The sequence below is a fragment of the Aplysia californica genome, unplaced genomic scaffold, assembly GCF_000002075.1.
Source record: "Aplysia californica isolate F4 #8 unplaced genomic scaffold, AplCal3.0 scaffold00018, whole genome shotgun sequence".
Lineage (NCBI taxonomy): Eukaryota > Metazoa > Mollusca > Gastropoda > Aplysiida > Aplysiidae > Aplysia > Aplysia californica.
The window spans coordinates 2,459,789-2,485,418 of NW_004797288.1; the positions used below are offsets into that span (position 1 = coordinate 2,459,789).

The 25,630-nt window shown below is 39.2% G+C and overlaps 1 protein-coding gene across 1 annotated transcript; it reads right to left on the reverse strand.

Moving 5' to 3' along the window:
- Window positions 1-1,181: 1,181 nt before the first annotated feature.
- On the reverse strand, window positions 1,182-25,630 carry LOC101853516 (krev interaction trapped protein 1). Its single transcript, XM_005090513.3, has 19 exons — window positions 25,566-25,630; window positions 22,890-23,089; window positions 22,307-22,409; window positions 21,824-21,925; window positions 20,659-20,797; window positions 18,739-19,015; window positions 18,112-18,200; window positions 16,986-17,129; window positions 15,511-15,664; window positions 14,856-14,969; window positions 13,746-13,850; window positions 12,747-12,810; window positions 11,692-11,849; window positions 10,786-10,946; window positions 9,316-9,436; window positions 6,966-7,058; window positions 5,586-5,660; window positions 4,784-4,852; window positions 1,182-4,226 (listed from the first exon to the last, which is right to left on the reverse strand). The coding sequence occupies exons 2-19, from the start codon at window positions 23,007-23,009 to the stop codon at window positions 4,074-4,076; spliced, it is 2,241 nt and encodes a 746-aa protein (XP_005090570.1). The 5' UTR covers window positions 23,010-23,089; window positions 25,566-25,630; the 3' UTR covers window positions 1,182-4,073.

Genomic DNA, 25,630 nt, shown 5'->3' on the forward strand with positions numbered 1-25,630 from the left:
GCGGGTGTGGTATCACAACGTCGGTGCTACTTTACCCGCAGCAGTTGCGGGTGTGGTATCACAACGTCGGTGCTACTTTACCCGCAGCAGTTGCGGGTGTGGTATCACAACGTCGGTGCTACTTTACCCGCAGCAGTTGAGGGTGTGGTAGTAAGTGAGTTAAAGTTGATAAAACATAGAAGTCCATATTCTATCATTCAACCATAGAAAGTATGATCAATTTTTGTTCAACAGCACGGGCCGGGAACCCAAGACAACAAGATAAAGACAAATTAAAACGATTAATACAGAAAGCATGTAAAATTTCAACATCTACATTCCCCTACTTGGATGACTTGTACATAACAGCTTCCGTTTAAAAAAATTAATTCTATCTTCTCAGACAACAAACATCCCTTGTTCCCTCAAATAAAAACATTACTTCATAAGTAAAAGACCTTGGCATCTGATCTGTAACAAAGGAAGATACAGGTCATTTTTACAATCATCCATCAAAATTCTTCCATCTTAACCATCTTGTGTAAGTATTCACATGACCTCAGAGCATACATCAGAATAACATAGAGTATGTATCTAGCTTGAGATTATTGTTTATATTGCTGCTAATTTATGTTATGCAGGTGATTGTAAGCCTGCGTGTGTGAGCACGTTTTGTGTGAGTGTGCGTGTGTGTGTGTGTGTGTGTGTGTGTGTGTGTGTGTGTGTGTGTGTGTGCATGTGTGTGTGCATGTGTGTGTGTACACGTGGTGAAACACCAAACCAATGAGCCAGGATCTGGACAATAAAGATGTATCTTATCTTATCTTATATCATATCATGAAGAGCGCATGAGTGAGATCTGAGAATATTATGGAAAATGAAACTCACCACAATTTCAATATTTCATAGTTCATTAAAAGAATGCATGTGCCCTCGCTCACGCAATTTAAAAACATTGAAGTCTATATACAAAACTACCCACACTTTGAGGCATGCTAGCTCGCTCGCACGCACCCACACGCACACGTGCAAGCATATACACACACACACGCAAACTCTCTCTCTCTCTCTCTCTCTCTCTCTCTCTTTCTCTCTGTCTGTCTCTCTCTCTCTCTCTCTCTCTCTCTCTCTCTCTCTCTCTCTCTCTCTCTCTCTCTCTCTCGCTCTCTCTCTCTCGCTCTCTCTCTCTCGCTCTCTCTCTCTCTCACTCACTCTCACATACACACTTATTGAAAAAAACTCATTTACATTCACACACACACGTGTACAAAAACAAGGTGTACGCACACGCACGCACACAAATATCATAATATGAACACACACCAACCAGAACTTTTAGCACTGCATATTTTTTCTACCATACACTAAACCAATTTGCTGATAGAAACACATTTCAAATTACTAGAACAATCTAATCTCCACAAACTACATCAACACAACAAATGCTTTTCTCGACAAAGAAAGTTGTGCATCTTTACCCATCAGTTATAAAAAGAAATATCAAACTGACATAAACAATTTTTCTTTAAAACAAGTCAAACGATTATTAAGTCAACAATAAAACTTGTCAGTCTTACGTACAGGCCCCTACATTCTAAACAAAATATTACACCATAACCTACAGAGGCAAGGACCATAACTTATACATATTGATACCTAAAGTATCCATAGGATCAAAACTCATTATTCGAACAGGTAACCAGACAAGAAACAAAAATAATGAAATCACACAAAATGTGTGTGTAAGGCACATGGCAGACAGAGTTAATGCATATCTGTTGGAACTTAATCATTATGACACTTTTTTTTATTTCTAAAAACAGTTTCAAAGTCGACATGCAAACACATAACACGTACAAGTTCATAAGTCGGTCAACACTAAAACAACATAGTTCCAGAAATTTTAGCATGATAGGCCTACATTGAGATTGCGTTTTTAAAAATAATAAAAAGTCATCTTCTTGATGCAGCAATGCATTAAGTGTCTCGGAAAATGTTTTACTTGAAGTAGTCCCAGAACCGTAAACAGATCCTTTATCACAACATGATGAGATTGAGGCTTAAGAAAACGAACAGCAAATTTCCTCAAGCGTCATCCCAGGCAGAGTCTCTCGTGAACTAATGCAATGTACTTTTAATGTATTTCTAATGTATTTCTAATGTATTTGACGACATGCATCCTCACCATCTCAACCAGTCACAAGCACTGCATTCACACATAACCCTCATATCCACAACACCTTGCAAAAGGTGAATATATGCAAGTGAGTATATTCCATACATTTATTTATCAGGCCTTTATGGTAATCACATTTCGCTTTATAAAGTTTGACAATTAAAAAAAACACAGTGAAAAATAAACCAATGACATAACTGTAAACATTGCGAGCCCAGGACTATATTACAATTCAAATTACAATTCAAACCTTCCGAGTAGGAGAGGAGCTCCCACATTACCCTCCAAGCACCATATGTACATTATATATATATATAGATATATATGTGAGGCAACGTGGTGAAATTAGGCTCTCCTCAAAATAATATAATTAAATCAAAGAAACCACCATTTTTCTAACCTTTCGGCAGTTTTCGTTTATTTTTAATTTTTGGGTTTTGGCTAAACACCTTTCATGTCCATTTAAAAAACACATTTCTATGTGGACTTTACTGGAAAAGCATTAATCAAAGGCACAAGAAAAAAGCAAATTTGCAATTTTCAAGGACACTCAAACTCTGGCCAAAATTTGGCCGCCATTTTCTTGCTAATTTAACTTTTGAAACAAGGCGATCCCCAGCTCCTTTAATCACAAGTATCTCCATATCTATTCAAGGTAGATGAGTATCTTTTCATCGGAAGACAGACCTGTAAACAATATTTAAGATGATGCCAATTACTCGACATACCCAAAAACTGACGAGCACCCAACTCCACCACGTCATGACACATATATATATATGCTGATGACAAGACCCATCACATAATTTGAGATTAAACTAGCCTCTCTTCTATACAAAGCCTCTATATGAGTACCAGATGAGCCCTTTGCAAGCAAATAGAAGAACTTGGGACGTTTCATCCCTCTGGAGTGAAAATTTTGATATGACATGAAGTAGCGACAAAAAGCTTCCATACAATTATTCCTTCTGTGCCATAAGGAGCACTACAAACCAGAGTAACAGCCCTGTTAACATTTTATTAGGTAAGGAAAGGGGTATGTCATGATGCAAAAGTCAAAAATACCCATCTGAAAGACAAAATAAAAGACAGTGGGTGTATTTTAGTTCAGAAAAGAAACTCCCTCCCAGTCCCTTTCACTTTCTACCAACCAACAGACACAAACAACCAAGCACTATCATGCACTTTTTCTTTCGGTTAAATCCTAGTCAGTCCAAGATATAATAAAGTATAGTAAGTTCTTCCTTCATGCTAAATTCTCCATATAAGCAGTCATTTATAATCTTTTTTGGTTTATTCTCATTTCCAAAATAGGACACTGATTTGGACAAAGCTCACCATCAATCAACTGCAGTTATTCTGTAACTAGAGTTATACCATGGGCTAACGTCACTCATTATTTTAAAGAACACATGTCCCCAGAGCATTATCCCATGCAAGTAGGACAAACCACAAAATCCATATCATGTACCCGCCCACATAATGTATCCAAAGTCATTAGATATCTGCTGAAAATTCCAAACTTTTTGGCATTTAGAAAAAGTAGTACAGTCAAACAATATATATTGAAAACAGTAAGTACTTCTCAGGAAATATTTTCACTGCATAAAAACATCATGAAGACAGATCTATGGAGGCTGAGCCTAGTTCTGTCATATAGCACATTATTTTACACCACTTCCAACAGTTTGTTATTACGAATGGAAGGCCTCATAGCTCCTCTCCAAGTGGACTTGACTGACTTGAAAAGAGTAGAGCACTCGGCAACCATTCACAAGCCACTTCTGGATCCCACAGAAAATTTATCCAGCACACATCAGTGGCAATGTATCTTTGCACTTCAACAATACGAGTCCTACACACACACATTTAGACACGAAGGGTCCACTACATCTTGTTCACAACCTGCAAGCCCCGTTCATCTGACCACATTGTCCCCATGCATGCGCTTCAGCTGTTGCATCAGATGATCTATGAGCCCCGCCTGACGGGTTCGTATCTCATAGACGCCCCTGGAGGCTAGTCCCCGTGGACTGCGGCCATCTCGAGACTCGGGCTTGATCAAAGTTACCTGAAACACAAGAACAAAAACACCACACAATTGAAATGTTAGCAACTTCTAGGTGTAGCGCTGACTTCAACTGTCTGATTTAATAATGTACATGATTTTACACCCCTATCGACACAATTTAGATCATTTAGGAGGTGGGTGTCCAACCCAGCCGGTCAGGGACAATCCGGGCTGAAAGTGATACAACACACCATCCCAGTGGAAAGACCGAGACACGTGATAAAAATTTCTCCCCACTCTGGATTCAAACTCGGTCCTCCTGCATGCGACAGTAAAGTGCCTAACCGTTACACAACAAGCATTGATTTCAAGTTTAAGAACCTTTTTAAGTTACAAATAAAAACAAACTAACTGTACCTCTAGCTGCCTAATATCAGAGGTTGAGCAATCAGTCTGTTAAAAACAGTCTAATTTCACTATCAAACATAAGACACACAAAAGTGTACAAGCATATGAAAAAAAAAGAACATAGTAAATGCACATAAATTTAGAACGACTTGAGCAATAAATAAGTAAAACATTAGTCAATGATACCAGTACTGGACAAACTTACTCACCTCTAACAAAGAGCGTTCAAAGATATGTTTCCACACAATTTCCCCATACTCTAATGACTCCACCATTTGCTGAAATCAAAAGCAAAGTACAAATGAGTCCATGTACTTGAAAAACAAACACTTCTTAATGCACATATCACAATGGGCTGAGAATGGTAAATAATTCCGTTTTCTACACACTATGACATGGAAGAAAATGACGACTTGCTGTATTTTAAGTACAACCACGAAACTAAAAGTTAAAGTAGCCTGCTCAAAGATCATTTGTCAGGCAGCGTAGTGAAATCAGGCACTTGTAAAAATAATGAAATTGAAGAAATCGGCATTCCCCCCCCCCCCCCCCCCAGTTAGGCAATTTTTATTGAAAATTGATTTTTGGGCTGAACACCTTTTATGTCCATTTAAGAACCCATTTCTATGTGGTTTTTACTTAAAACGTTGATTAAAGGCACTCCACACTGTGACACATTTACTAAAATCTTAATTACAAACCATAGAAAACAGTCCAGATATGGCAGACAGGCTGTAACAAACTGTACATGTATGTTCTTATTCATCTATTGTCATCTTCTGCCGAGTGATGCTCATGGGGGTTGTAATATAAACATACTGTCAAAGATCTATAAAATGAAAAAAAAATATATTCCTTTAGACCATTTCCACGGCAGACTGTTTCCTGTACTTTATATTTTTGGTGCACAACAAACTCCCCTTGGAAACAATCTAAAGAGAGCTAAAAAGAACCAAATAATGAATATACAGAATCGTGGACCAAATGTGTGTTGCACATGATCCGACCTACCTTAGTTTGGATGTTGATGATATGTATGCCCAGGTCATTGACCCCGACAAAGCAGGGGGCACTAGGAATGGATGACTGAAAAGCACACAGGTTTTTTGTGAGTTAATAAGGACGAAGTTTGTTTAATAAGTGGGGTTAGAAAAAAGCAAGCAAAAGAGACAGCATAAAAAAAAAATAAGACAGGAGAAAAATCCCTCACAACAATACAACAATATAATCAAACATAGCTCTTGAGGACAAAGGAAAAATGATTTACTGTGGAAAATCTCCCTTTCGGGCAAAACACAAAATTTACTGCAAGAGGAATGAAAAGTCTTATAATTATTTGAAAAGCTTACAGCACACTAAAATTAGAACGTAAGACAACGGGTTACAACAGTGGACAGCACAGTACATTTTTTTTCCAAAAGGCGTGGTGTTGAATTAATAAAAGCAAACACGTCTGGAAAAGAATGGTCTTAGGCAGCCAGGGAAAGCAAGATGCTCCACATAAAGAAAGTCATATAGTTAAGTAGAGGGATTTACGGCCCCCGCAACTGCATACGGTCACATGAGCGCCAAGGGGTGGGTGTCAACAGAGAAGTCTCTTCAGGGAATCAGACTCACTCTGCTCACCTCTCTAGTTTCAACAGCACAAAGTCTGCTTCCATTATCAAGGCACCCCGGAAATAGCGGGTCACAAGAGTGTGACAAACATACAAAAGAAGTAGAGAAAAATGACAATAGTAAGGATTAGGAAAGAAAAAGCAGCAGTTCCCTGATGTAGTTCAGGCAGATATGAGCGTGACAAGATGAATCAGCCCATTTACAATTCTGCTGTGGATGAACGAGAAATGTCCCCCCTTTGGGAAAGGCCTAAAGACACTACAGTCAGTGGCACAGCCCCGGGGGGTACATAAAGAAAGAAGAATCTGTGTTTACCATTATTCGACCTGAAACATAATCCAGAGTCACTTTCGGGCACATTACCACAATGATTAACAAACACATCTTTTGAAGTAAAATAAATGTCCAAGACAATCACCTGAACAAATGACCACTTTCCATTTTTACCCCTTCCCATATTTTTATATTGTACTGACACTTTCCAAGATGTCCATCTGTCCAACTTTTACCACTCTTCACCATAACAATAGGTGGCCATCTTGAAACACTTTCAACTGTATCAGACCTACTTTATGAAACACATAGCAGATTTTTTTTTTTAATGCAGTTTCCACATTCCCACCAAACAGGTAAAATTAATAAAAATTACAAAGGAATAAGAAAACTTTTCGAAGAAGCACTACACAAAATTTGGTAAATGTTACTGAAATTTTCTTATGTCGGTTACCATTCCACTGTCACATATAAACATATGGAAGAAAAAGTGATACACACCTTGCGTTGATGTGACGTGATGTTGCCAGTGAAGAATGCAGATCCATAGACCATCAGACGCTGGCAGATGCTTAGAAAGTGTGACTTGAGTTGCTGTAGAGATGCAATAGATTAAATGAGCATGATAAGTTATAAGAGAACAGCAACTTTACATTTCTTGAGGATAACTGACAAATTAAACAGACATCACAAAGGTCACCCGGGGCAAAGAAACTCTGCAAGCCGTAAGAGCAACAACTCTCTAAAATATGAACTTGTAAATTCCAAAAACAAAAAACAACTCAGAAAAGACAGAAATTAAAAATTGTAAAGCCAATACAGTCTGCTTTCTATTCGGGATATGCACTAAAACAACACAATCTGTTGATATCATTATCAACAAACGGATATGCAAGACGCAACATAGAGCAGCTACACCAGACACACTCACCACTTAGTTTTAGTAGAGGTTTTACGGAGCTCGCAACTGCCTATGGTCATATGAGCGCCAAGGGGTGGGTGTCAACAGAGAAGTCTTTACAGGGAATCAGACTTAGACTGCTCACCTCTCTAGCTTCAACAGCACAAGGTCTGCTTCGACTATCAAGGCACCCCAAAATAGCAGGTCACAAGGGAGTGACAAACATACAAAAGAAGTAGAGGAAAATGACAATAGTAAGGATCAGGAAAGAAAAAGCAGCAGTTCCCTGTTGTAGATCAGGCACAGTTATGAGCGTGACATGAGTCAGCCCATTTACAATTCTACTATGCTTGAACGAGATATGTCCCCCCTTTGGGAATGGCCTAAAGACACTTCAGTTAGTGGCACTGCCCCGGGGGGTAGAAGATTAGAGCTGTTACAAGAGAGTAACAAACATAAAAAAGAAGAAGGGGAGGGAGATAAGGACGATAGATGTATGATAGGAAAGAAGAAGTAAACCACACCAGAGAATCCGCCAACCACCCACACTCACCACTTAAAAGATAGATAAATACATTGACAAATAGAAAACATACTTCCTTTAAGACAAGAGATAGGGCATATGGCGCTTCAATAACCTAGGAAGGGCCTTGTTCACAGAAGTTGTTCCTAAAACAGTCACAGAGGTACAAGGAGTAGGCACCCTTGTTGACTCGGTAAGGTACAGGATTACGTTGCAAACAACACAGAATTGATTCAGATTACAAACCATAGTTAGTTTACAGAGCTTTAAAAGCTCTCATACAAACTAACGAGAATAGGACATACACCTGAAGTGCTGTTTCATAATTATTCTCAACTGCATTCAAAGGGGAGTAAAACAAAAAACACCACACACAAGTACAACATACACACACACACACACACACACACGAACACACACATGCAGGCACGCGCGTGCGTGCGGGAGCATGCAATGTTTTCCTCTTCACTTTTCATGCTCTCATATCCAGTGCGACTGCACCCTCTCAGAGGTATCTGTTGCAAAGTCATGGCATGCCCCAGTTTCAAAACACAATTGACACAGCGTTTAGGTGACTTGGCACGGAGGTGTGTCCTTAACCAAGACATGATAACCCTAGCTCAAAAAGCAGGGTGCTGCACAGTGGCGACCGGCAATAGTGTGTCGATTGTCTATGTTTGTGATATTATGTACTATTCATGCATTAATGTATTGATGTATTAGGGTATTTATGTACACCTCTGAGGAACAAATTTCCCTAGGAGGTATACATAAAACATAATTTATCAAATTTATCCTATATTTCTCAGGGCTACCTTCAAACTCCTTGTGTTCTCTTATGTGACAAACACAAAACCGGGGGCTCTCGTTGCCTAGGGGTAAAGATGTTCGCCTCTCATTCAATAGGTCCCGAGTTCGAATCCAGATAGCGTGGAAATTGTTGTACTCTAAAAAAATTGTCTCCTTTCACCTCCTTTCCTGCTTTCTAGCAATGTTCTGTCATCTGCTTTTGTCTTCACTTTCAGCCCCCACTCCTCACCTCCTTTGCTCCCTCCTCTGGGCTCCTGACTCTTTCTGCAGCCTTTCTATTGCTACTCCTTCGTTCTTTCTTACCCTGTCTTTCAGCAACACCCCTGTTTTTATGAAAGGAAAGATCTACACCTAGCCTTCTCAGACAAGGGCGGAAAAATCTCTGACATCACATGTGCAAGTTGCACATGTTAAAGATCCCTTGGTGGTCCAAAATCAATAAGAGTAGGCTTCAGCCACTACCCGAGCAAAATTTCTTACCAACTGAAAATGTTTAATGTGTCCCGCACGCTCATATGACCTTACGCACTTGTGAACTACTCACTTCTTCTCTAAATCTCTCTCTTTCACTGTCCTACCTAACCCATCCTTTTGAAGAGAACAACCCTTCACCTCACCTGCTGTGGAATGTCCTTGACATTGTTGTACTCTTTAGAGATCTGTTTGATCCAGTGGCTCAGCTGGTTGTTCCTCAGTGAGGCAGCAGGGATCATCTCCTTCAGCTGGCCCATGTTTAGACTGAAACACAGGAGCATGTTTTAAAACAAATTTTAAGTTTCTAAAAAAGCACATCGACAAAATAACTGTCATTTAAACGCTGGAAAATTTAAACCTATACTTCTGTCTAGGAGTAAAAAATAACAAAAAACTTCAGAGGTAGTATCCTTTTGAGAAATGCATGCATTTGTGAGCGAGTCTGAGACCGACCGTACTTACAGCACACAGCACATTCCAGCTCTGTTAAAGTAATGGAGCACACTGAAAATTTATAGAGTGCACTAAAAATAAATACACAGCAAAAATCATTAGCCATAATGTTCACAAGGTAGCACCATTTGGTGAAAACGAATACCTGATAAGAATAGAAAGGGTCAGTAAAATAAAGGCTCCAAGACCCCTTGAGGTGGCTTCAAGAAAAAAAAAAAACCAGCAGGACATAAGCATGATACAGAGTTTGGGTAATTTCTAAAGACAACAACTCTGGTTTAACCATTTAACACTGACAGCAGCATCGCCCTGAGTCTATCGATTCACACCTAGATCTGCATTGCACGGCGTTTCAATCCCTGAACGCGTGACACTGCCGTGATAAGCATTTCTATGAGGTCTAGGCAAGAAGAATGTCCAATCAGAACAGACAGAAAACAAGGCTAAAAAGAGAAATTACAGTTGTTCTTTCTTTGAGCTTTTGAATGGTTGAAATTTACCAAGACATAGTGAGTGTGAATATTTATAGTAAGTATAACAAAATAGAGGGTGTGCTGGACAAATCCAAGGAAAATTTGAAAATACATAAAAATTCAGCACATGAAGTAATCTCAACCAAACAAAGACAGGTTGCAAGTTAATTCTTCTGTCTAGCGTAATATTTTTCAATCACTAGAGGATTTAGATATTCTTAATTTTGACGAAACAGAAGGGTAATGAAGGAAAACCCGGTAGTCAAAACTAAAATAGGAGAAATAAATAACTTTCCCATACTGTACTGCAGCTGAGACTGTAAACTGGCTGGCTCGTTGGAAGTAAAACTCTTTTCCTAACATCGTTGCACTTTTTTAACCACATCATTTTGTAAATAATGTTTTTAATGGAATTTTTTTTAAACATCTATGATATTTTTCGGGGATTATCTCTCCTTTCACGGAATTTGGAGGCATGTACATGCATAAGGACAAATCCCCAGGAACTAACTGATTAAAGCTCCCCAGTCATTTTATTCAAATTCTATGTCTTATAATCTCCCCTGCCATGTATCATTATTCTTGGAACTCTGTTTTAAACAATGTGTGACACAGACCCTTTATTTTATTTAACCCTTCAATAGCAAAAACATTTCGTGGGTCCAGCACAAATCTAGCATGACTCACGTGGAAAGAACGGACTTGACACTCCCAGTCCCGTGGTGCTGTATGGCAAAGATGATGGAGGCAAAGGTCACAATGTCCCGGTCCTTGCACGGATAGAGGCCATTGATGTAGTTGTAGTAGGCCTCGTGGAATAGTAGGTCTAGTGCCTTTGGATGTTGAACCTGATAAAAGATAACGTCATGACATATCCGATTTTTTAAATTAATGGTCAATTGTAAGACATTACTTCAGTTGCCTCAATTGTACTGATGACCAAGGTTTCACAACAATAATACAGTAAACATGCTTAGATGCACTGTACAGCGCCTAAAACAAAACATATTACACTGCCTGTAAAAAAAAGAATTGAGGCTTAATTGGGAACCACATATTTCTGTATTGGGGAAAGGTTCGACAGAAGGCTTTTTCAGTGTGATTCATAGGCTGGCTTCATTCTCTGTGCAAACCTTTATTCATTTATCAAACACAGCTTTCAAAAGTCACCATCACTTCTCAACCCGTAGTCTTTATGAAAGAAATAAAGTCTAAGTAATGAGACATGGATCATACTTACAGAAATTCCATTAAACTTTTCTAAGAAGGATAACAACAAAATTATGCACATGCATATTCCGAAAATGTTGTCTATACTTCAGATCATCATGCTTCACGGAATTGCCCAAGTCTTTTTCTTCGGTTTCTCGTCTTTGGTACTGTAAGAACACCTGTTACACATTTCTCACCCTCAGTATAGCAGGATATTGTTTCACATTCTTAAAAAATCTGTTATTGAGACATTTTCACATTTGCTCATGTCATACGGTTGACTAAGGTAAGCACTCTTTTTTTTTTAAGATTTTATCAAAATCAAAAAAAATTATTATGGCAATTGTGTTACTACCATGATGTCATGTAGAAAATTCTCACCTGCTTCTCCTTGTCCACGCTGACCTTGACATTCCTCCTCCACTTGAGTGAAGGCTCCTCCTCCGAGGGGTTGCGGGCCTCGGTCAACATGTTCACGCTGCGTGTATGCCACTGCTGCAGCTCCTTCACAACCTCATGCTCAAGCTTCAGCTGCAGCTCTGGAATGTTGAAAATTCACATCATATTTATCTTACATTGCTGATTGTACAAAGCTTGCATTCCAACCAACACAACTCAGATAATTTAGGAGGAAAGTTGTTTCCAAACTGTCTGTTGGGGCCAATCCAGGCTGAGTGAGATACAAGATCCCTGTAGTCAGACAAGGATACCTGATAAAATAACTTCCCAACAAGAATCAAACACATATACCTTCTTTGAGCAACAGCGAAGAGCGTAAACCATTACATCAGACGCTTTTGACTTTGTTGAAGACAATACAAATATGGAATGAAAGTATTACAACAGACCGAAATAAAAATGGATAGCTAAGAAGTAGGACCAATAAATATCACTCCCAACAAGCCAATTATACACACCCACACAATAGGAGTCTGTTGAAAGTTGGTAATGACAAAGAATGGAAAAATAGGAACAAATTCCACATAACCCACCATATTCATTACTGTACTTAAACAGGAGAAGGCTATTATATATAACCTGAGGACTGCCTTACTCCCATAATTCCAAATAAATTAATTCCAATAATAAGTTGGTAGACATTGAAAACAAAATAACATACCAGCCTGTTTTCGTGTTCTTCACTTACTCTTATTTTGCCTCTAGTGTGTTTTTCCAGTCTTCACTTTCGCTTGTTTACACTACAATTGCAGAACGGGGAAGGGAAGTGTGCTTGAGAGAGTGGGGGAGGGGCTTGGTACATCAGTTTCTTTAGTTTAATATCAAAACTTGAAATAAATTGCAAGTTGAAAATTCAGTCACCAGTTCACAGTTCCTCAAATAAGAAACAATAAGACTGTAAACGATAAACTAATGGAAAATAGATGTGAAATGAATGAGTGACACTACAACTTTCCAAGGGCAGCACACTTTCTTACCTAAACTCTTAGAACAAATCCAAAGAGTGAAGATGTCGGAGTACTTCATGGGCAGGTTAAATTCCTGCAGGAAAGAAAATCATAGAAAAAAACATTAAGATTCTAAAGAACATTACATAACCAAGCACTTAGGGACTGACAGAGGTTTGCCATTCTTTATAACATGTATTTTGGGGGGGGGGGGGAAGTGTTTTACGGCGCTGACAACTGCATAAGGTCATATGAGCGCGCGGGACACACCTAATATTTTCAGTTGGTAGGAAATTTTGAATTTTGCGCGGGTGGCGGCCGAAGCCTGCTCTTATCAATTTTAGACCACCAAGGGATCTTTAACGTGCGCAACTTGCACACGGGCCCTCCAAGATTTTTCGCCTTTTGGGAGAAGGCTAGGAGTAGATCTTTCCTACCAAAAGATCAGGGGTGTGGCAGAAAGACAGCAGTAAGGAGAAGCAGAGGAGTAGCAGTAGAAAGGCTGCAGAAAGAGTCAGGAGCCCAGAGGAGGGGGCAAAGGAGGTGAGGGGGTGGGGGCAGAAAGTGGAAATGAAAGCAGACAACAGAACATTGCTAGAGAGCAGGAAAGGAGGTGAAAGGAGACAATTTTAGAGAAGAAAATTTGTCGGTCGTTACCCGGATTCGAACCCGGGACCTTTGAATGAGAGGCCAACACCTTAACCTCTAGGCCACGAGAGCCCCCCCTCCCCCCGTCTAACATGCAATAATGTCCAAAGAATGTTCAATACCCATGGTCTGAAAGCTCAAAAGATTCTGGCATAAAAAAGCATTTTGTTAATTGCAGGAAGGACTTTCTTTTTCTTTTTTTACTTCAACAACTTCTTACATCAATTTGTGACTGCTAAAGATTGACAAAGCCAGAGATACCCCATAAGTTCTCATGATAAAACTTGAATTTTTACATACTACTTTAAAAATTTTGACCTACGAAATACGACCTTTACATTAAGTGCAATTCACTTGTGTTAGTTTACCGAACGTGCATACCTTCATCATCTGCTCATTCAGCTGTTGGACAGTGGTTTTGTACCCAGAGGAAAGCTGTAGACTTTTGCTGCTGTTGTCCATGAGAAAAACTTCAATTGATAAGTTCTGAGGAAACAAACAAAAAGTATGTCAGTGCAAATGTATTTTTTCACAAAAAAAACAGAGTTCATAACATGTATAGGGTACAAAATCCACTGAGCTAAAGACAGGTATAAAATGGCAGCTCAGAAGATTACACAGAGACAAATTTTAAAATTCCTGTATCCAAGTGCTCCAACATTTCCCAATTTCAGTCATAGAGATAATGTTCCATTACTTCTTTTTTCTTCAGATTTAATCATCGGACATATAGACCACACTTACAGAGACAACAGCGATGTCAAATCTTTTTCGAAAGTGAAAAAAAAAAATAAGCACTGGCTAATTCAGAAAACACATTCAAACTTCCACTTCACCTAACTTGCTTTCGAATTTGATACACTTCTTTATCTCTAATATCCATGGATCAGCTGAAAACTACAACACAAAAAGTGTGCCGTGCATTAATATAGTAGGTGCTTTTTCCTCTTTATCACGTGTCAGACCTGAAACAAAACATCGGTAATCATGGTTCATCACTCATTTTTCTGCTAGGATGCTCAAAAATAAAAATGTGCTATTCTTGTCTTTTCTTTTCAACCATCTGTGTAACCCTATCCGTACGTCGTGCTTTACTATCGTATCCATACGACGAGGGGAACACTATGCCACCACTTTCCAAAGAGGAAATTTACTCGTTAATCTGATCCATACGCTTTACATAGCAGTCTGTCAAACTGATTTTTTGAGAAATACTGAAAGTTTCAAAGAGATCTTCGTACTAGAAGTATTAAAAAATGTGAAGAATACAACCCTGGGGGTGCAAAATGACCCCAGGGCGTATGGATAGGGTTAAGTTAGTAAGTGCTAAAGAACAGAAAAAAATCAACAGTTTCTTCCCCTGATGAACCAAGAACTGTATAGAAATGAGGGTTGTGTCCTGACTAAAAACAACATCAATTCAGATCTAGTGCACCAACCACACAAAAAAAGGTGCAATGTTCTCGCTATAATTAAAAACTCGGCACTTACAGGTCTCTGAGCTGCATCTTTGATCAGTTGCTCAACTTGCTCATGGCGTGAGGTACGGTTATGCACAGTCGAACAAACATCGATGGCTCGTTTCCCATCTTTGTCCCGAATGTTCTGTATTACAATGAAATCACCTTTTATTAACACAATTAACAACGTGGACAGCACATAACAATCAAAATAGTACGCATTCTTAGACAGTACGCATCTCTAGACAACGTCAATAAAAGCTAGTATAACTTAAAACTTACAAATAAAGAAATTACAGTGGGTCAAAACATACGTCCACAAAGACTATTAAAAACTCGTTGAAAGACATGCAATCAACAATACAAAAAATAGAACAGGGCAGCAACCTGAGGATGTATTTGAAATATTCCTGTCAGAGCTGTTTTTAAATTTTTACGAAGTACATCAAAATTATGCAACAAATACCTGTCAATACAATCATCAATCTTTCCGATCATTATAATAATAATAGTTTGTCTGTCAAAGTCTGACGATGACCAATACATCCAGAGAGGAGAATATTTCTCAAGCATTGTAGAAGAATTCGAAGAATTAAAGGTAAGGATGACTTGTGGCTTCTGCTACAGCCGATGAGACCAATTCTGAAAGAGTAACATTTTCCACAATGGTTGCAATCAGCACTCACCAAATCTATGTCAATTCTTCGCAGCAGACACTGGGCCAGCTGTACATTGCCCTTCTTGGCGGCCATGTGAAGAGGTGTGCTGTTCTCTCCGTCCACCGTGTTGGGTGAGCAGCCAGCACTAATGAGCTGTTCCACCACACTGATACAGCCATACCTGATCAATTGAAGTTTGAATATTATGGCCACCCGCCTTTTCATACTTTCCCTAATTTTAGAGCAGGTACCTTCCAATTAAAGTCAACCCCTGACAATACAGTAGTCTCCGCCTAAGATCTCACCACTCACAATCCTTGTTCACTTACGATCTCGTTATTTTGTACTACATGAAAGTCACCCCTAAGATCCCGCTCATTCAGCTAAGACCCCATGTTTCAGATCATGATTTAAGGTAACTGATCAACCAACATGCGAAAACTTGCAATCATTGTACTACAAGTTGCACATCTCAATAGTAAATGTCGATGAGTAGGTACAGTGTCAACACAGGATCACAAAGAGGCATGAACTCGTTATTGCATGTGTTTTCCCAAAAGCATTCCAGCCTCTCACCTTAACTAACACCACACAGTACACTAGGTGGGTAGGGCCTGCAAGGCCACATCAGACGAGATCACATATACCTGTGGCCTGGTCAATGCTTTGTTTCCCAGACCATTGCATTTGTCTTTCATCTTTACGCCAAAATTTGCTAGCCACACTGGATCATTACTGGTGTGGTCAAAACACAGTGGTGTGTTACGACATGAGCAAGGAAGTCAGTCAGAGATGGAACTTAATAAATTTGGGACAGGCGAAAGGAAAGAGCAATGAGATCGATACGGATCTTGAGACTCACGATTGGATAAATGAAAATGGCATGCCTCATGCCATCGTGATTAGTCGTCAAGGTTAACCACTCTTTTCTCACCATATGTCATAAACCCACCCAAGGGTCATGTCAGCTTTATTTCAAAATAAGGGGAGACCATTTTATCAATTGTGACCCTGACCACTTCCCCAGATGAGTCAGTAGAGGTTAACTTCACCTAAGATCCCATATTTTTCTGGCTTCCAAGCACCGGGATCTTAGGTGGAACTTTCTGTACTTCCTAGGAACCCTCTAAACAGTTAAGAGATGGACATCCAATCAATTGATTCAACAAATGAAATTACATCAAAACACAGTAAAAGTTACTTCATACTGACCAACATGATCAAGTCGATGAGCCAGAATTTTCATACTTTTCACACAAATCACTCTCAAATTCCTACAAAATGAATATAAGAAATTCATTTGAATGTACTGACTTATTTCTTTGTGTATTTGACTAGATCAAAAACCATTCCTATATTTATAGTACATGTTTTCAAAGTATTTAGAGCAGTATATAAAAATGGGAATAAATTTACTTATGATTCCATAACAATCTTCAAAAGGAAAAAGGAAAATCAAATCACTGACAATATAAAATACAGCAAATCACTTTATATCTTACCAAGCTGCGTAGTGAATGGGTGCAAGAGAGTTTGAGTCTGTCTCTGAGGGACTGTACCCTTTCTTGAGCAGAATCCCTACTTCTTCTTTATCCCCTGCAGCTGCAAAAGCATGCAGAGGGAATTTCTCTCTCCATCGGGAAGCCCTGAAAAAATGAAATTTAAACTGACAGTTTGACAAGGATGTGCATTTGTGCATTCAGAAGTTGTTTAACATATCAAATTGGATTTTCCTACGGAGAAGGGTTGATGTGTATGCCTGCAATTATTACACAGAGTAAACAAATGGTTATGTGAAAGGCCAGACACAAAAAGTGTTTCAAAAATATTTCTTTTGTTGCATGCACGAGGCAAAAAAATGGAAAAAGGGAGAGTGGAAGAAGAAGCAAAGTAACGTACACAAAATCTTAAAGTATATTGAAAAACAAAAAACAAATAAAATCTTACATTATGAATTCAAGTCCAATATAATTGCTATATAATTTGATCAAAACAGGTTAACTCATTCTCTGCCCATTACCGATATATCGGCAGCCCGGCCGCACCATTTTCGCCCATTAGCGATATATTGGCACAGGAAACTGACAAACTTTATTTAGTTCGTAAACGGTTTATCCTAAATTTTTAGTTTCAACATTAATGAATCTAAATAGAGGGAACTTCCTGTGACAAAATATATCGCACCAGTAGCGTCGTAAATGGAGAGAAAGTTGAATTTGTTGGAGTTTTTGTGTTTGTGAAACCAAAACAAGAAGCATGGCCACGCCCACCAATTTCATACTCAAAGTAGAATATTTGTTGTCATTTTATTTTTTCCTTTGTGTTGTGCGTGTTCACCGACACGTATCTATTATCTCCCTTGCCAAATAAAAATTTTATTTACATATTTGAATACGTCGTTTTATTACATTTGAAAATATGTTTAACACTTTATATTTATTATTTCGTTTAGTCCTCAAAATCCTTCACAAACATACCCACCTATCGTTCACTGTCAGTTGCAAAGATAAAATTGTGAAAAGCTGTAGTAAAAATGGGCAGAGAATGAGTTAAATCCTTTCATAAATATGCAATAAAAACACGTCTTGAAAGCTAGTCTCCAGAGGTCAAATAACTGTTACAACTTACGATGGGTTATTTGGCGGCGGTGAAGGAATGCTTATATTGCGATAGTTGGGCATACGAAGCCAGTGGTCATTTACTTCAAAGGAGTTGACCTGCAGAAGGGGAAAAAAACGTGTAACTAAAAAGAAAATAAAAGTAACGCTGTAATTAATACTAAAATTCATCTTCAGGCCAAATCTACCCTGTTCATATTCATTTTACATGACTCAAAGAATTTTTTTCAGTCTGACACATTAGGTTAGTCATACTGACATATAAATATGAACAGTCCATTCAAAGAATCAACAATCAGTTGTATAAAGAAATCATTATGCAAATTTAATAATAACTGCACTTTACAATTATTATTAATTATTACTCCAGCAGACCCCAGAACACTACAAAATGTTCTCCACTTTTCAGGGAGCATACAGTGTAAGCAGCAGATAAAGCGCTCAAACCTTAAGAAATTGACAACAATTTTTGCAGAGTACCCATTTCCACATGGGTGAAGTGAGGAAAATTCATGTTAAGTGCTTTTGGAGAGTATTTTACGGCGCTCGCAACTACATAAGGTCATATGAGCATGCTGAACATTTTTAGTTGGTAGAAGATTTTGAATTTGATGATGATGATGATTAACTACTTCACCTTAGTTTTATAAGGCAGGCCGGAGCCGAACAGAGGATTCATCACAACCGTATCACATTTCTCAATGGCCAACATCTTGGCTAAGGCCTCGTTGGCCGTCAGCTGGATCTTGGGCGGTAACTGGGCCACCTTACTACTGCTGGCCCCCTCGCCCTCTGGTGTGATGCGGCTGGGAATGAACGCCGGGTTGTGCACGGTGAGGTGGATGCGAAACTCGGCTCTTGGTCGGAACATGCATTCGATGGCTGTGCTTCGCTGGTGCTTGTCTCTCAGCCAGCTGCAACACATGTAACAATTTCATTAAAAACAACCCTCAAAATTAGTGACCGTAATAATCACAACAGAAATGATGTCATGATCAAGATCAAAACTTTTTAACAGTACAATTCAATAAATACAATTGATAATAATAGTAAGGAAAAGAAAGCACGGAGAGCATTTAAAAATTGAGATTTCAACCAGCCTAACATCCACTGATACAAAGAGTAGGGATAGCATACCTGCCAACATTGCCTGGGCCAAAATCTGTAGTTGGACGCAAATTTTTGTCCAAAAATCTGTAGTTGACCTAAAAAATCTGTAGTAGACTATATTACCTCTTGTCGCATACTTAATTTGGGACCCTTATCAATATTTTATTTTGACCCACATCAAATATGCATGATTGTGTTTGCGACTTCAAACAAATGTAGAAAATGACAAAGAAAAAAAAATGACAAATATGAAAACTACCAGAGGCATTTACCCTATTAGTAGTTGGTGCAGTTTCTGTCCTATTCATACCTGCACGAACACACACACAAATGAAACCAAAAAAATCACACCCCCCCCCAAAAAAAAAAAAAAAATAAAAAAACAGAAGCAAAGAAGAAAAAATGAAGAAAAGGTGGGCCTTGGAAGACTTAGGCCTAGCCTTGGCCTTTTGTCTTTGCAGAGTTTACAAGGAAAGAGTATGACGGATCCCGAGTCCACACAAGGCCTGCACCAACACGCGTTTTGCAGAGAGATTTCTAGATCTAGAGGTAATCAAAAATTTAGAATACTAAAATCTGCTTCCAAGTTCAGTTTTTGTCCCCTGGTGTTGCCTTCATCCCCCCCCCCCCCCGAGTGTATCTTTAAAAAAAATAATCCTCCCCCCATTCTGGAGTCCTATACTACGCAGCGCTCAGACTTTGAATGAACTTTGGTGACCCCTACAAGTTCCCGTGCTCATAATGTGATGGAACGCGCAAGTTCATTGACCGGTCACAATGGCGAACCCAACAAGACGCTTGTATAACTATAACTTTCTTTTCTTTTCTTTTTTTTTTTTTCACAAGTGAAAGCACAGCACAAATATTGATTTATTTTCAAGGCGACACAGCGTTTGCCATGCACAGCCTGCATCTTGTTACAATTAATGTTGCGTTATCAAACTACTACCAGCAAATTTCTGGGTGGTAACGAAAGTGAAAGTATATCTTGATTATCCGATCAAACGTCTGTATCACACCCGCTTGCCACCATAGCCGCCTGTCTGCGTGAAGAAACATACTCTCGAGGGAGCCGAATGAATCACAATCGCGACCGGCAAAAATGAACTTTCGGGCGTTATCGGATTTTGGTTTTCAAATATTTGACTTTCTCTAATTCCCGGGGCCTGGCAGTCACCCTGCTGAATCCCGAAGTCGGTGGCTTCATCTCAAAATCGGTGGATCGGTAGTTTGACCCAAAAGTCGGTGATTTACCGATTTTTTTCTGTAGGGTTGGCAGGTATGGGATAGAGTAAAGAAAGGACTCTCTCTCTCTCTCTCTCTCTCTCTCTCTCTCTCTCTCTCTCTCTCTCTCTCTCTCTGTCTCTCTCTCTCTCTCCTTCCCTCCCTCTCTCTCTCTCTATCCCTCCCTCCCTTTTTTCCCCTCCCCCCCCCTTTCAGAACTTACCTTTCTAAATGAGACAAGAAAGTGCGAGTTGGTGATGGAAAGTGAACTGATCCATTTGCTAGAGCTTCATTGACATATTCCAAGGGGTAGAAACCTGGGGTGTTCTGAGCTTGTTCTACAAACTTTTTGTTCACCTTGTCTGAGAAAACAAGACAGAAGAGACATGACACACATCTCTTAAATATACACAAATCACACACATGGTAACAAAACAAAAAAGGAAGTAATAACCTTTATGCAAATCAAGCAAGACAATATAACTTTTTAGCATTACATAAAAGTATTCAGAGAGTAATAGAACTGATAACACCATTGACATAATAATAAGCTTCAACCTGGCTATAAATCAGAGCAAAAAAAAAAATTTTGATAAGTGAATAGGTTTCTCCATATTTAAGCCCAAACATATATACTAAAAGCTAGTTAGCTCACCATTTTATTTCAAACACAAAAAACAAGTTTCCAAAAATACAGATGCCGATTTCTTTATTTTTGCATGCTTAATACTACTCTTAGGGAGCGACAAATCTTGTGTACAAAGGGTAGAAGCAAAGACAGAGCTAAGATGGCTTGTATTTCAGAAGAGAAAGGAAAGATTTTTAGTGGCACTGGTGGTGACATCTAGAAATGTGCCTCCATCATAGAGGCAGCATTTATCGCTCAGAGAGTGAACCATCTAGCAGTATATTATCTTTACTATAGTTAAAAAAGGAAATAGCTTTTTCGGGACTTTTAAAATAAATTCAGTAGCCACAGAAGTGAAAAAGTGTGTAATCAATTAATACAAAAATCAGTACAAAAGATAAAAAAGGTACATATGTAGTAAACAAAGGCAAAATCTTATATCTTGTAATGGGAATGGTAAATCAGTATCTGCACAACACAGCGTAGAACATTTTGAAAGCAGGGCATTAATTTTTTCAGGCACGACATTTATATTCTTTCTCCCTCACTTCCTCCCCCCCCCCCCCCCCACCCCGCCCCCGACAGAAATGGAAAATAGAAAAATAATATAACTGTGATTGTCTCATTTCTAAGGGTTCCGTACGTTCGTCAGCCTACTGTCCAACACAACAGCTGCTGACAGATTCAGGGCAAAAAAGGACAAGCCTGTGACAGTAACACACACAAACACATGACAGCAATATGCGCAAACCATACCTACCATTAAGACTGACCGGAACAAAGAAGAGGCAAAACTGAGACAGGGATTCCCTCAAGGACCCAGGAACATCCTGGTTCCACTGGACTTGCAGAGCCCTCTCACCTACAGCAATGACAAAGTATAAAATTATTGTTTCCCACTTTTTTCTTACATACACTAAAAAAAATAATTTTTAAATCACATGTTTCAACTAAAAACATGTTTTCGCTTAAACGTTCCATTGTTGTCTTCTCATTGTCACAAAAAAAGGTTAAATTTTACCTTCAGCCTTATAATTGGAATCTTTATCTCTTACATCCATGAAGCTTCCAAGACAACATGGCCACAATGGTCTTCCACCTCCTCTGTTCACTATTTTTTGCTGATACACCTTTGGTTTTATTTGAAACCAAACTTATTTCATCATTCATGCAGACTAACAATAACTCAAACACAGCATCGGTAGTGTAGTAGCAAGACAAAAGAGTGTCAGACACAGCGTACCTTTAATGCCCGTGAGTCTGTAGACCTGTGTAAGCACCAGTTCCCTTGGTTCTTCCTCCACAGTCTTCATGGGCAGCATCGGGAGGTACTTGGCTGGCTTCACCTGGTCAACAAATAAAGAACTTTCTGTGAGACGTGGCTGCTTACTGAAGTGCAAACACAATTTTAATTAAACTACTGTACAATCCATATGCTTAAGCAAATATAAAAGTACCTCCAATTTTGCTGAAACACTTTAATGCAATTTTTGAATAATAAACTAAAGATAAGTATTCAAGCCAGAATTATAAAAACCACCATCTATGACTTCACTTGCTTCCAACTGCTCTCTGTGTACCAAAATTTATCTACAAAGATTAAAAAGAATGAAATTAAGTCAATGCTCTCATAAATGATTTTTAAAAAAGCATCTACGCTGACACGAGACAACTGTCGGGTTCACAGAATACAGTTATGTAAAGTAATCCATCAACAATTCACTTGTTGATACTACCTACAAGAAGTCTTGCATTTTTGTACGCCCAACAAAGAGTCCAAGTTCTTTTATACCAATACAAAGCAATGTACAGCATCATAATCTGACCTTTTCCCCTTGAGGGGTCTTGCTGTCCAGAAGCAGGATTTCATAGAGCTGAGGCCTGTAGCTCTGACTCTGGGTAGCCTGGCTTTGCTTCGGCCTCAACACTGCTAGAACTACATCCATGATGTAACAACGGCTTTCACAACCAGCTCTCCTCACTCTGTGGCTGAGCAACGCTGTGCTGCAAAAGGCCAACTACATTTCTGGAGAGAAAAAATAACACCCTCAAGTTAGAAAACAAAAGGTTGAATAATCAGAAGACACTAATAAACACAATAAAACCAGTATGATAGAAGCGACCACGATTCAATACATTCATATAAAAAAAGTCAATGTCCCTGTTGAGCAACCAAACAATTCGGGAAAAGACAAGTACATCATGTACTACTTTTATAGGCAAGTATAACAATAGCCACAGATGTTATTAAAATGAGTGAAATTATAAGTACAGATGAAACAAAGAATGCAGTAATGATTTTAAATAAAGACATGCTGCAAAAGAAAATGAGAGTAGAGGTCTCGACTCAAGAAATGGTCTGACAAATTTCTTCAACTCAGACCAAGGTGTCGTAGCAATTTAATACTCAAAAGCACAGAAAAAATGATGTTATAGCACAAAAGCTTAGTAGGCCTAAGCTAATTTGATCGTCTACAAAGATGATGGCTATTTCACTTTTCGAATGGAGCCGAACTACGCGGGTTGCCATTTTGTTTTGCCTGGAAGTTCTCGCAAGATCTACTCCTCTCTCTCTCTCTCTCTGTCTCTTTCTGAATATTGTCTATCGGTGTAGACGATCAAATTGACCTAAACAAAGTACAAAGTTAAAAAATGATGATAAAACACATTTAAGTTGTAAATTAATTTGGTCGTCTACAAAGATGTTACAGTTACAGCTATTTAACTTTTCGAATACAGCCGAACTCCGCGGTTCAACATTTTGTTTTGCCCGGAAGTTCTCACGCTACTCCTCTCTGTCTCTTTCTCTCTCTCTCCACTGCCCACAAACAAAATTGCACGCTTTTAGGCTTTAGACAGTAGTTATGGAACGTTTGTTCACGGCACAGAATTTTACAATTCTGTTATCACAGTGTAGAATTCTGTGGTTCAGGGTGAACGCTACACTGGTTGGCCTAGGCTATAAAAAAGTGGCTATTCTCACCCGCCCGGAAGTTCTCGCAAGATCAACTCCTCCCCTCTTCTCTCTCTCTCTGTCTCTTTCTGAATACTGTCTATCGGTGTGGACGATCAAATTGACCAAAACAAAGTTAAAAAATGATGTTAAAATACAAAGGTAAATTAATTTGGTTGTCTACAAAGATGCTACGGCTATTTAACTTTTCGAATCGAGCCGAACTACGCGGGTCGCCATTTTGTTTTGCCCGGAAATTCTCGCGCTACTCCTCTCTTTCTCTCTCTCTCCACTGCCCACAGACAAAATTGTACGCTTTTAGTAGGCTACAGTTGTAATGGAACGTTTGTTCACGGCCCAGAATTCTACAATTTTTCTGTTATCACAGTGTAGAATTCCGTGGTTTAGGGTGAACGCAAAATTTGGTGAACGCACACCGGGTGAGAATAGCCACAAGACTCGCCTGCACTATTCTCACTCCAGGTGAGAATAGAGGTGGCCAGGCTATAACGGTGAACGCACACACTCGCCTGCGCTATTCTCACCCGGGGTGAGAATAGAGCTTTTGGTAAGGAAGTGCTGAGAATAGCCAACGCTGGCAAGTCTCACCCAGGGTGAGAGGTCGATCGTATTTTTATTCTCATCCCGGGTGAGGATAGCCATTTCCTTCAAAAATAGATCATCAGATAGATTCTATGGCCACCTCTATTCTCACCCGGAGTGAGAATAGTGCAGGCGAGTCTTGTGGCTATTCTCATCCGGTGCGCGTTCACCAAATTTTGCGTTCACCCTAAACCACAGAATTCTACACTGTGATAACAGAAAAATTGTAGAATTCTGGGCCGTGAACAAACGTTCCATTACAACTGTAGCCTACTAAAAGCGTACAATTTTGTCTGTGGGCAGTGGAGAGAGAGAGAGAAAGAGAGAGGAGTAGCGCGAGAATTTCCGGGCAAAACAAAATGGCGACCCGCGTAGTTCGGCTCGATTCGAAAAGTTAAATAGCCGTAGCATCTTTGTAGACAACCAAATTAATTTACTTTTGTGTTTTAACATCATTTTTTTAACTTTGTTTTGGTCAATTTGATCATCCACACCGATAGACAGTATTCAGAAAGAGACGGAGAGAGAGAGAAGAGGGGAGGAGTTGATCTTGCGAGAACTTCCGGGCGGGTGAGAATAGCCACTTTCAGATTCTATATCTAGAGACCTAGATCTAGACTAATTGTAGACTTATAATAATAGGTATCAGTTCTCTTTTTTATCATTCACCATTACAATTGTCTCGGTCATGCACATCCAAGTTTTCTAATTCAGGAAGAATCCACCCGAAATTGGCGAGTGAACGCAGTCTGCAGGACTAGAGATCTAATGCAGCCAGGGCAGGGCTAGACAAGATGATCTTGACAACTGGATTGCTGGACCGCCTGAGGCAAAATTTTGCTATTATGAGATGCATGCTCACATGAATTAGGAAGTGTATTGTATTCTATGAGGGGATGTGTAATTAGAGTTAGCCAACTCAGACGCAGAATGCATTTTTCCTCACCTCACTTATTTTGTTTACAAAAACTTCTCTGTCGCCATTTTGTAAGACAACTGTGGCGATGTGAA

What these genes read in the sequence shown, in the direction of transcription:
- LOC101853516 (XM_005090513.3), bottom strand. Translation starts at nt 23,009, where the DNA reads ATGGATGTAGTTCTAGCAGTGTTGAGGCCGAAGCAAAGCCAGGCTACC. An exon ending in TGTTCCGGTCAGTCTTAATG is followed by an intron (nt 20,798 to 21,823) that starts GTAGGTATGGTT and finishes TTGTTTTCTCAG; the next exon opens with ACAAGGTGAACAAAAAGTTT. An exon ending in GCGTGGACAAGGAGAAGCAG is followed by an intron (nt 10,947 to 11,691) that starts GTGAGAATTTTC and finishes ATCTTTTATCAG; the next exon opens with GTTCAACATCCAAAGGCACT.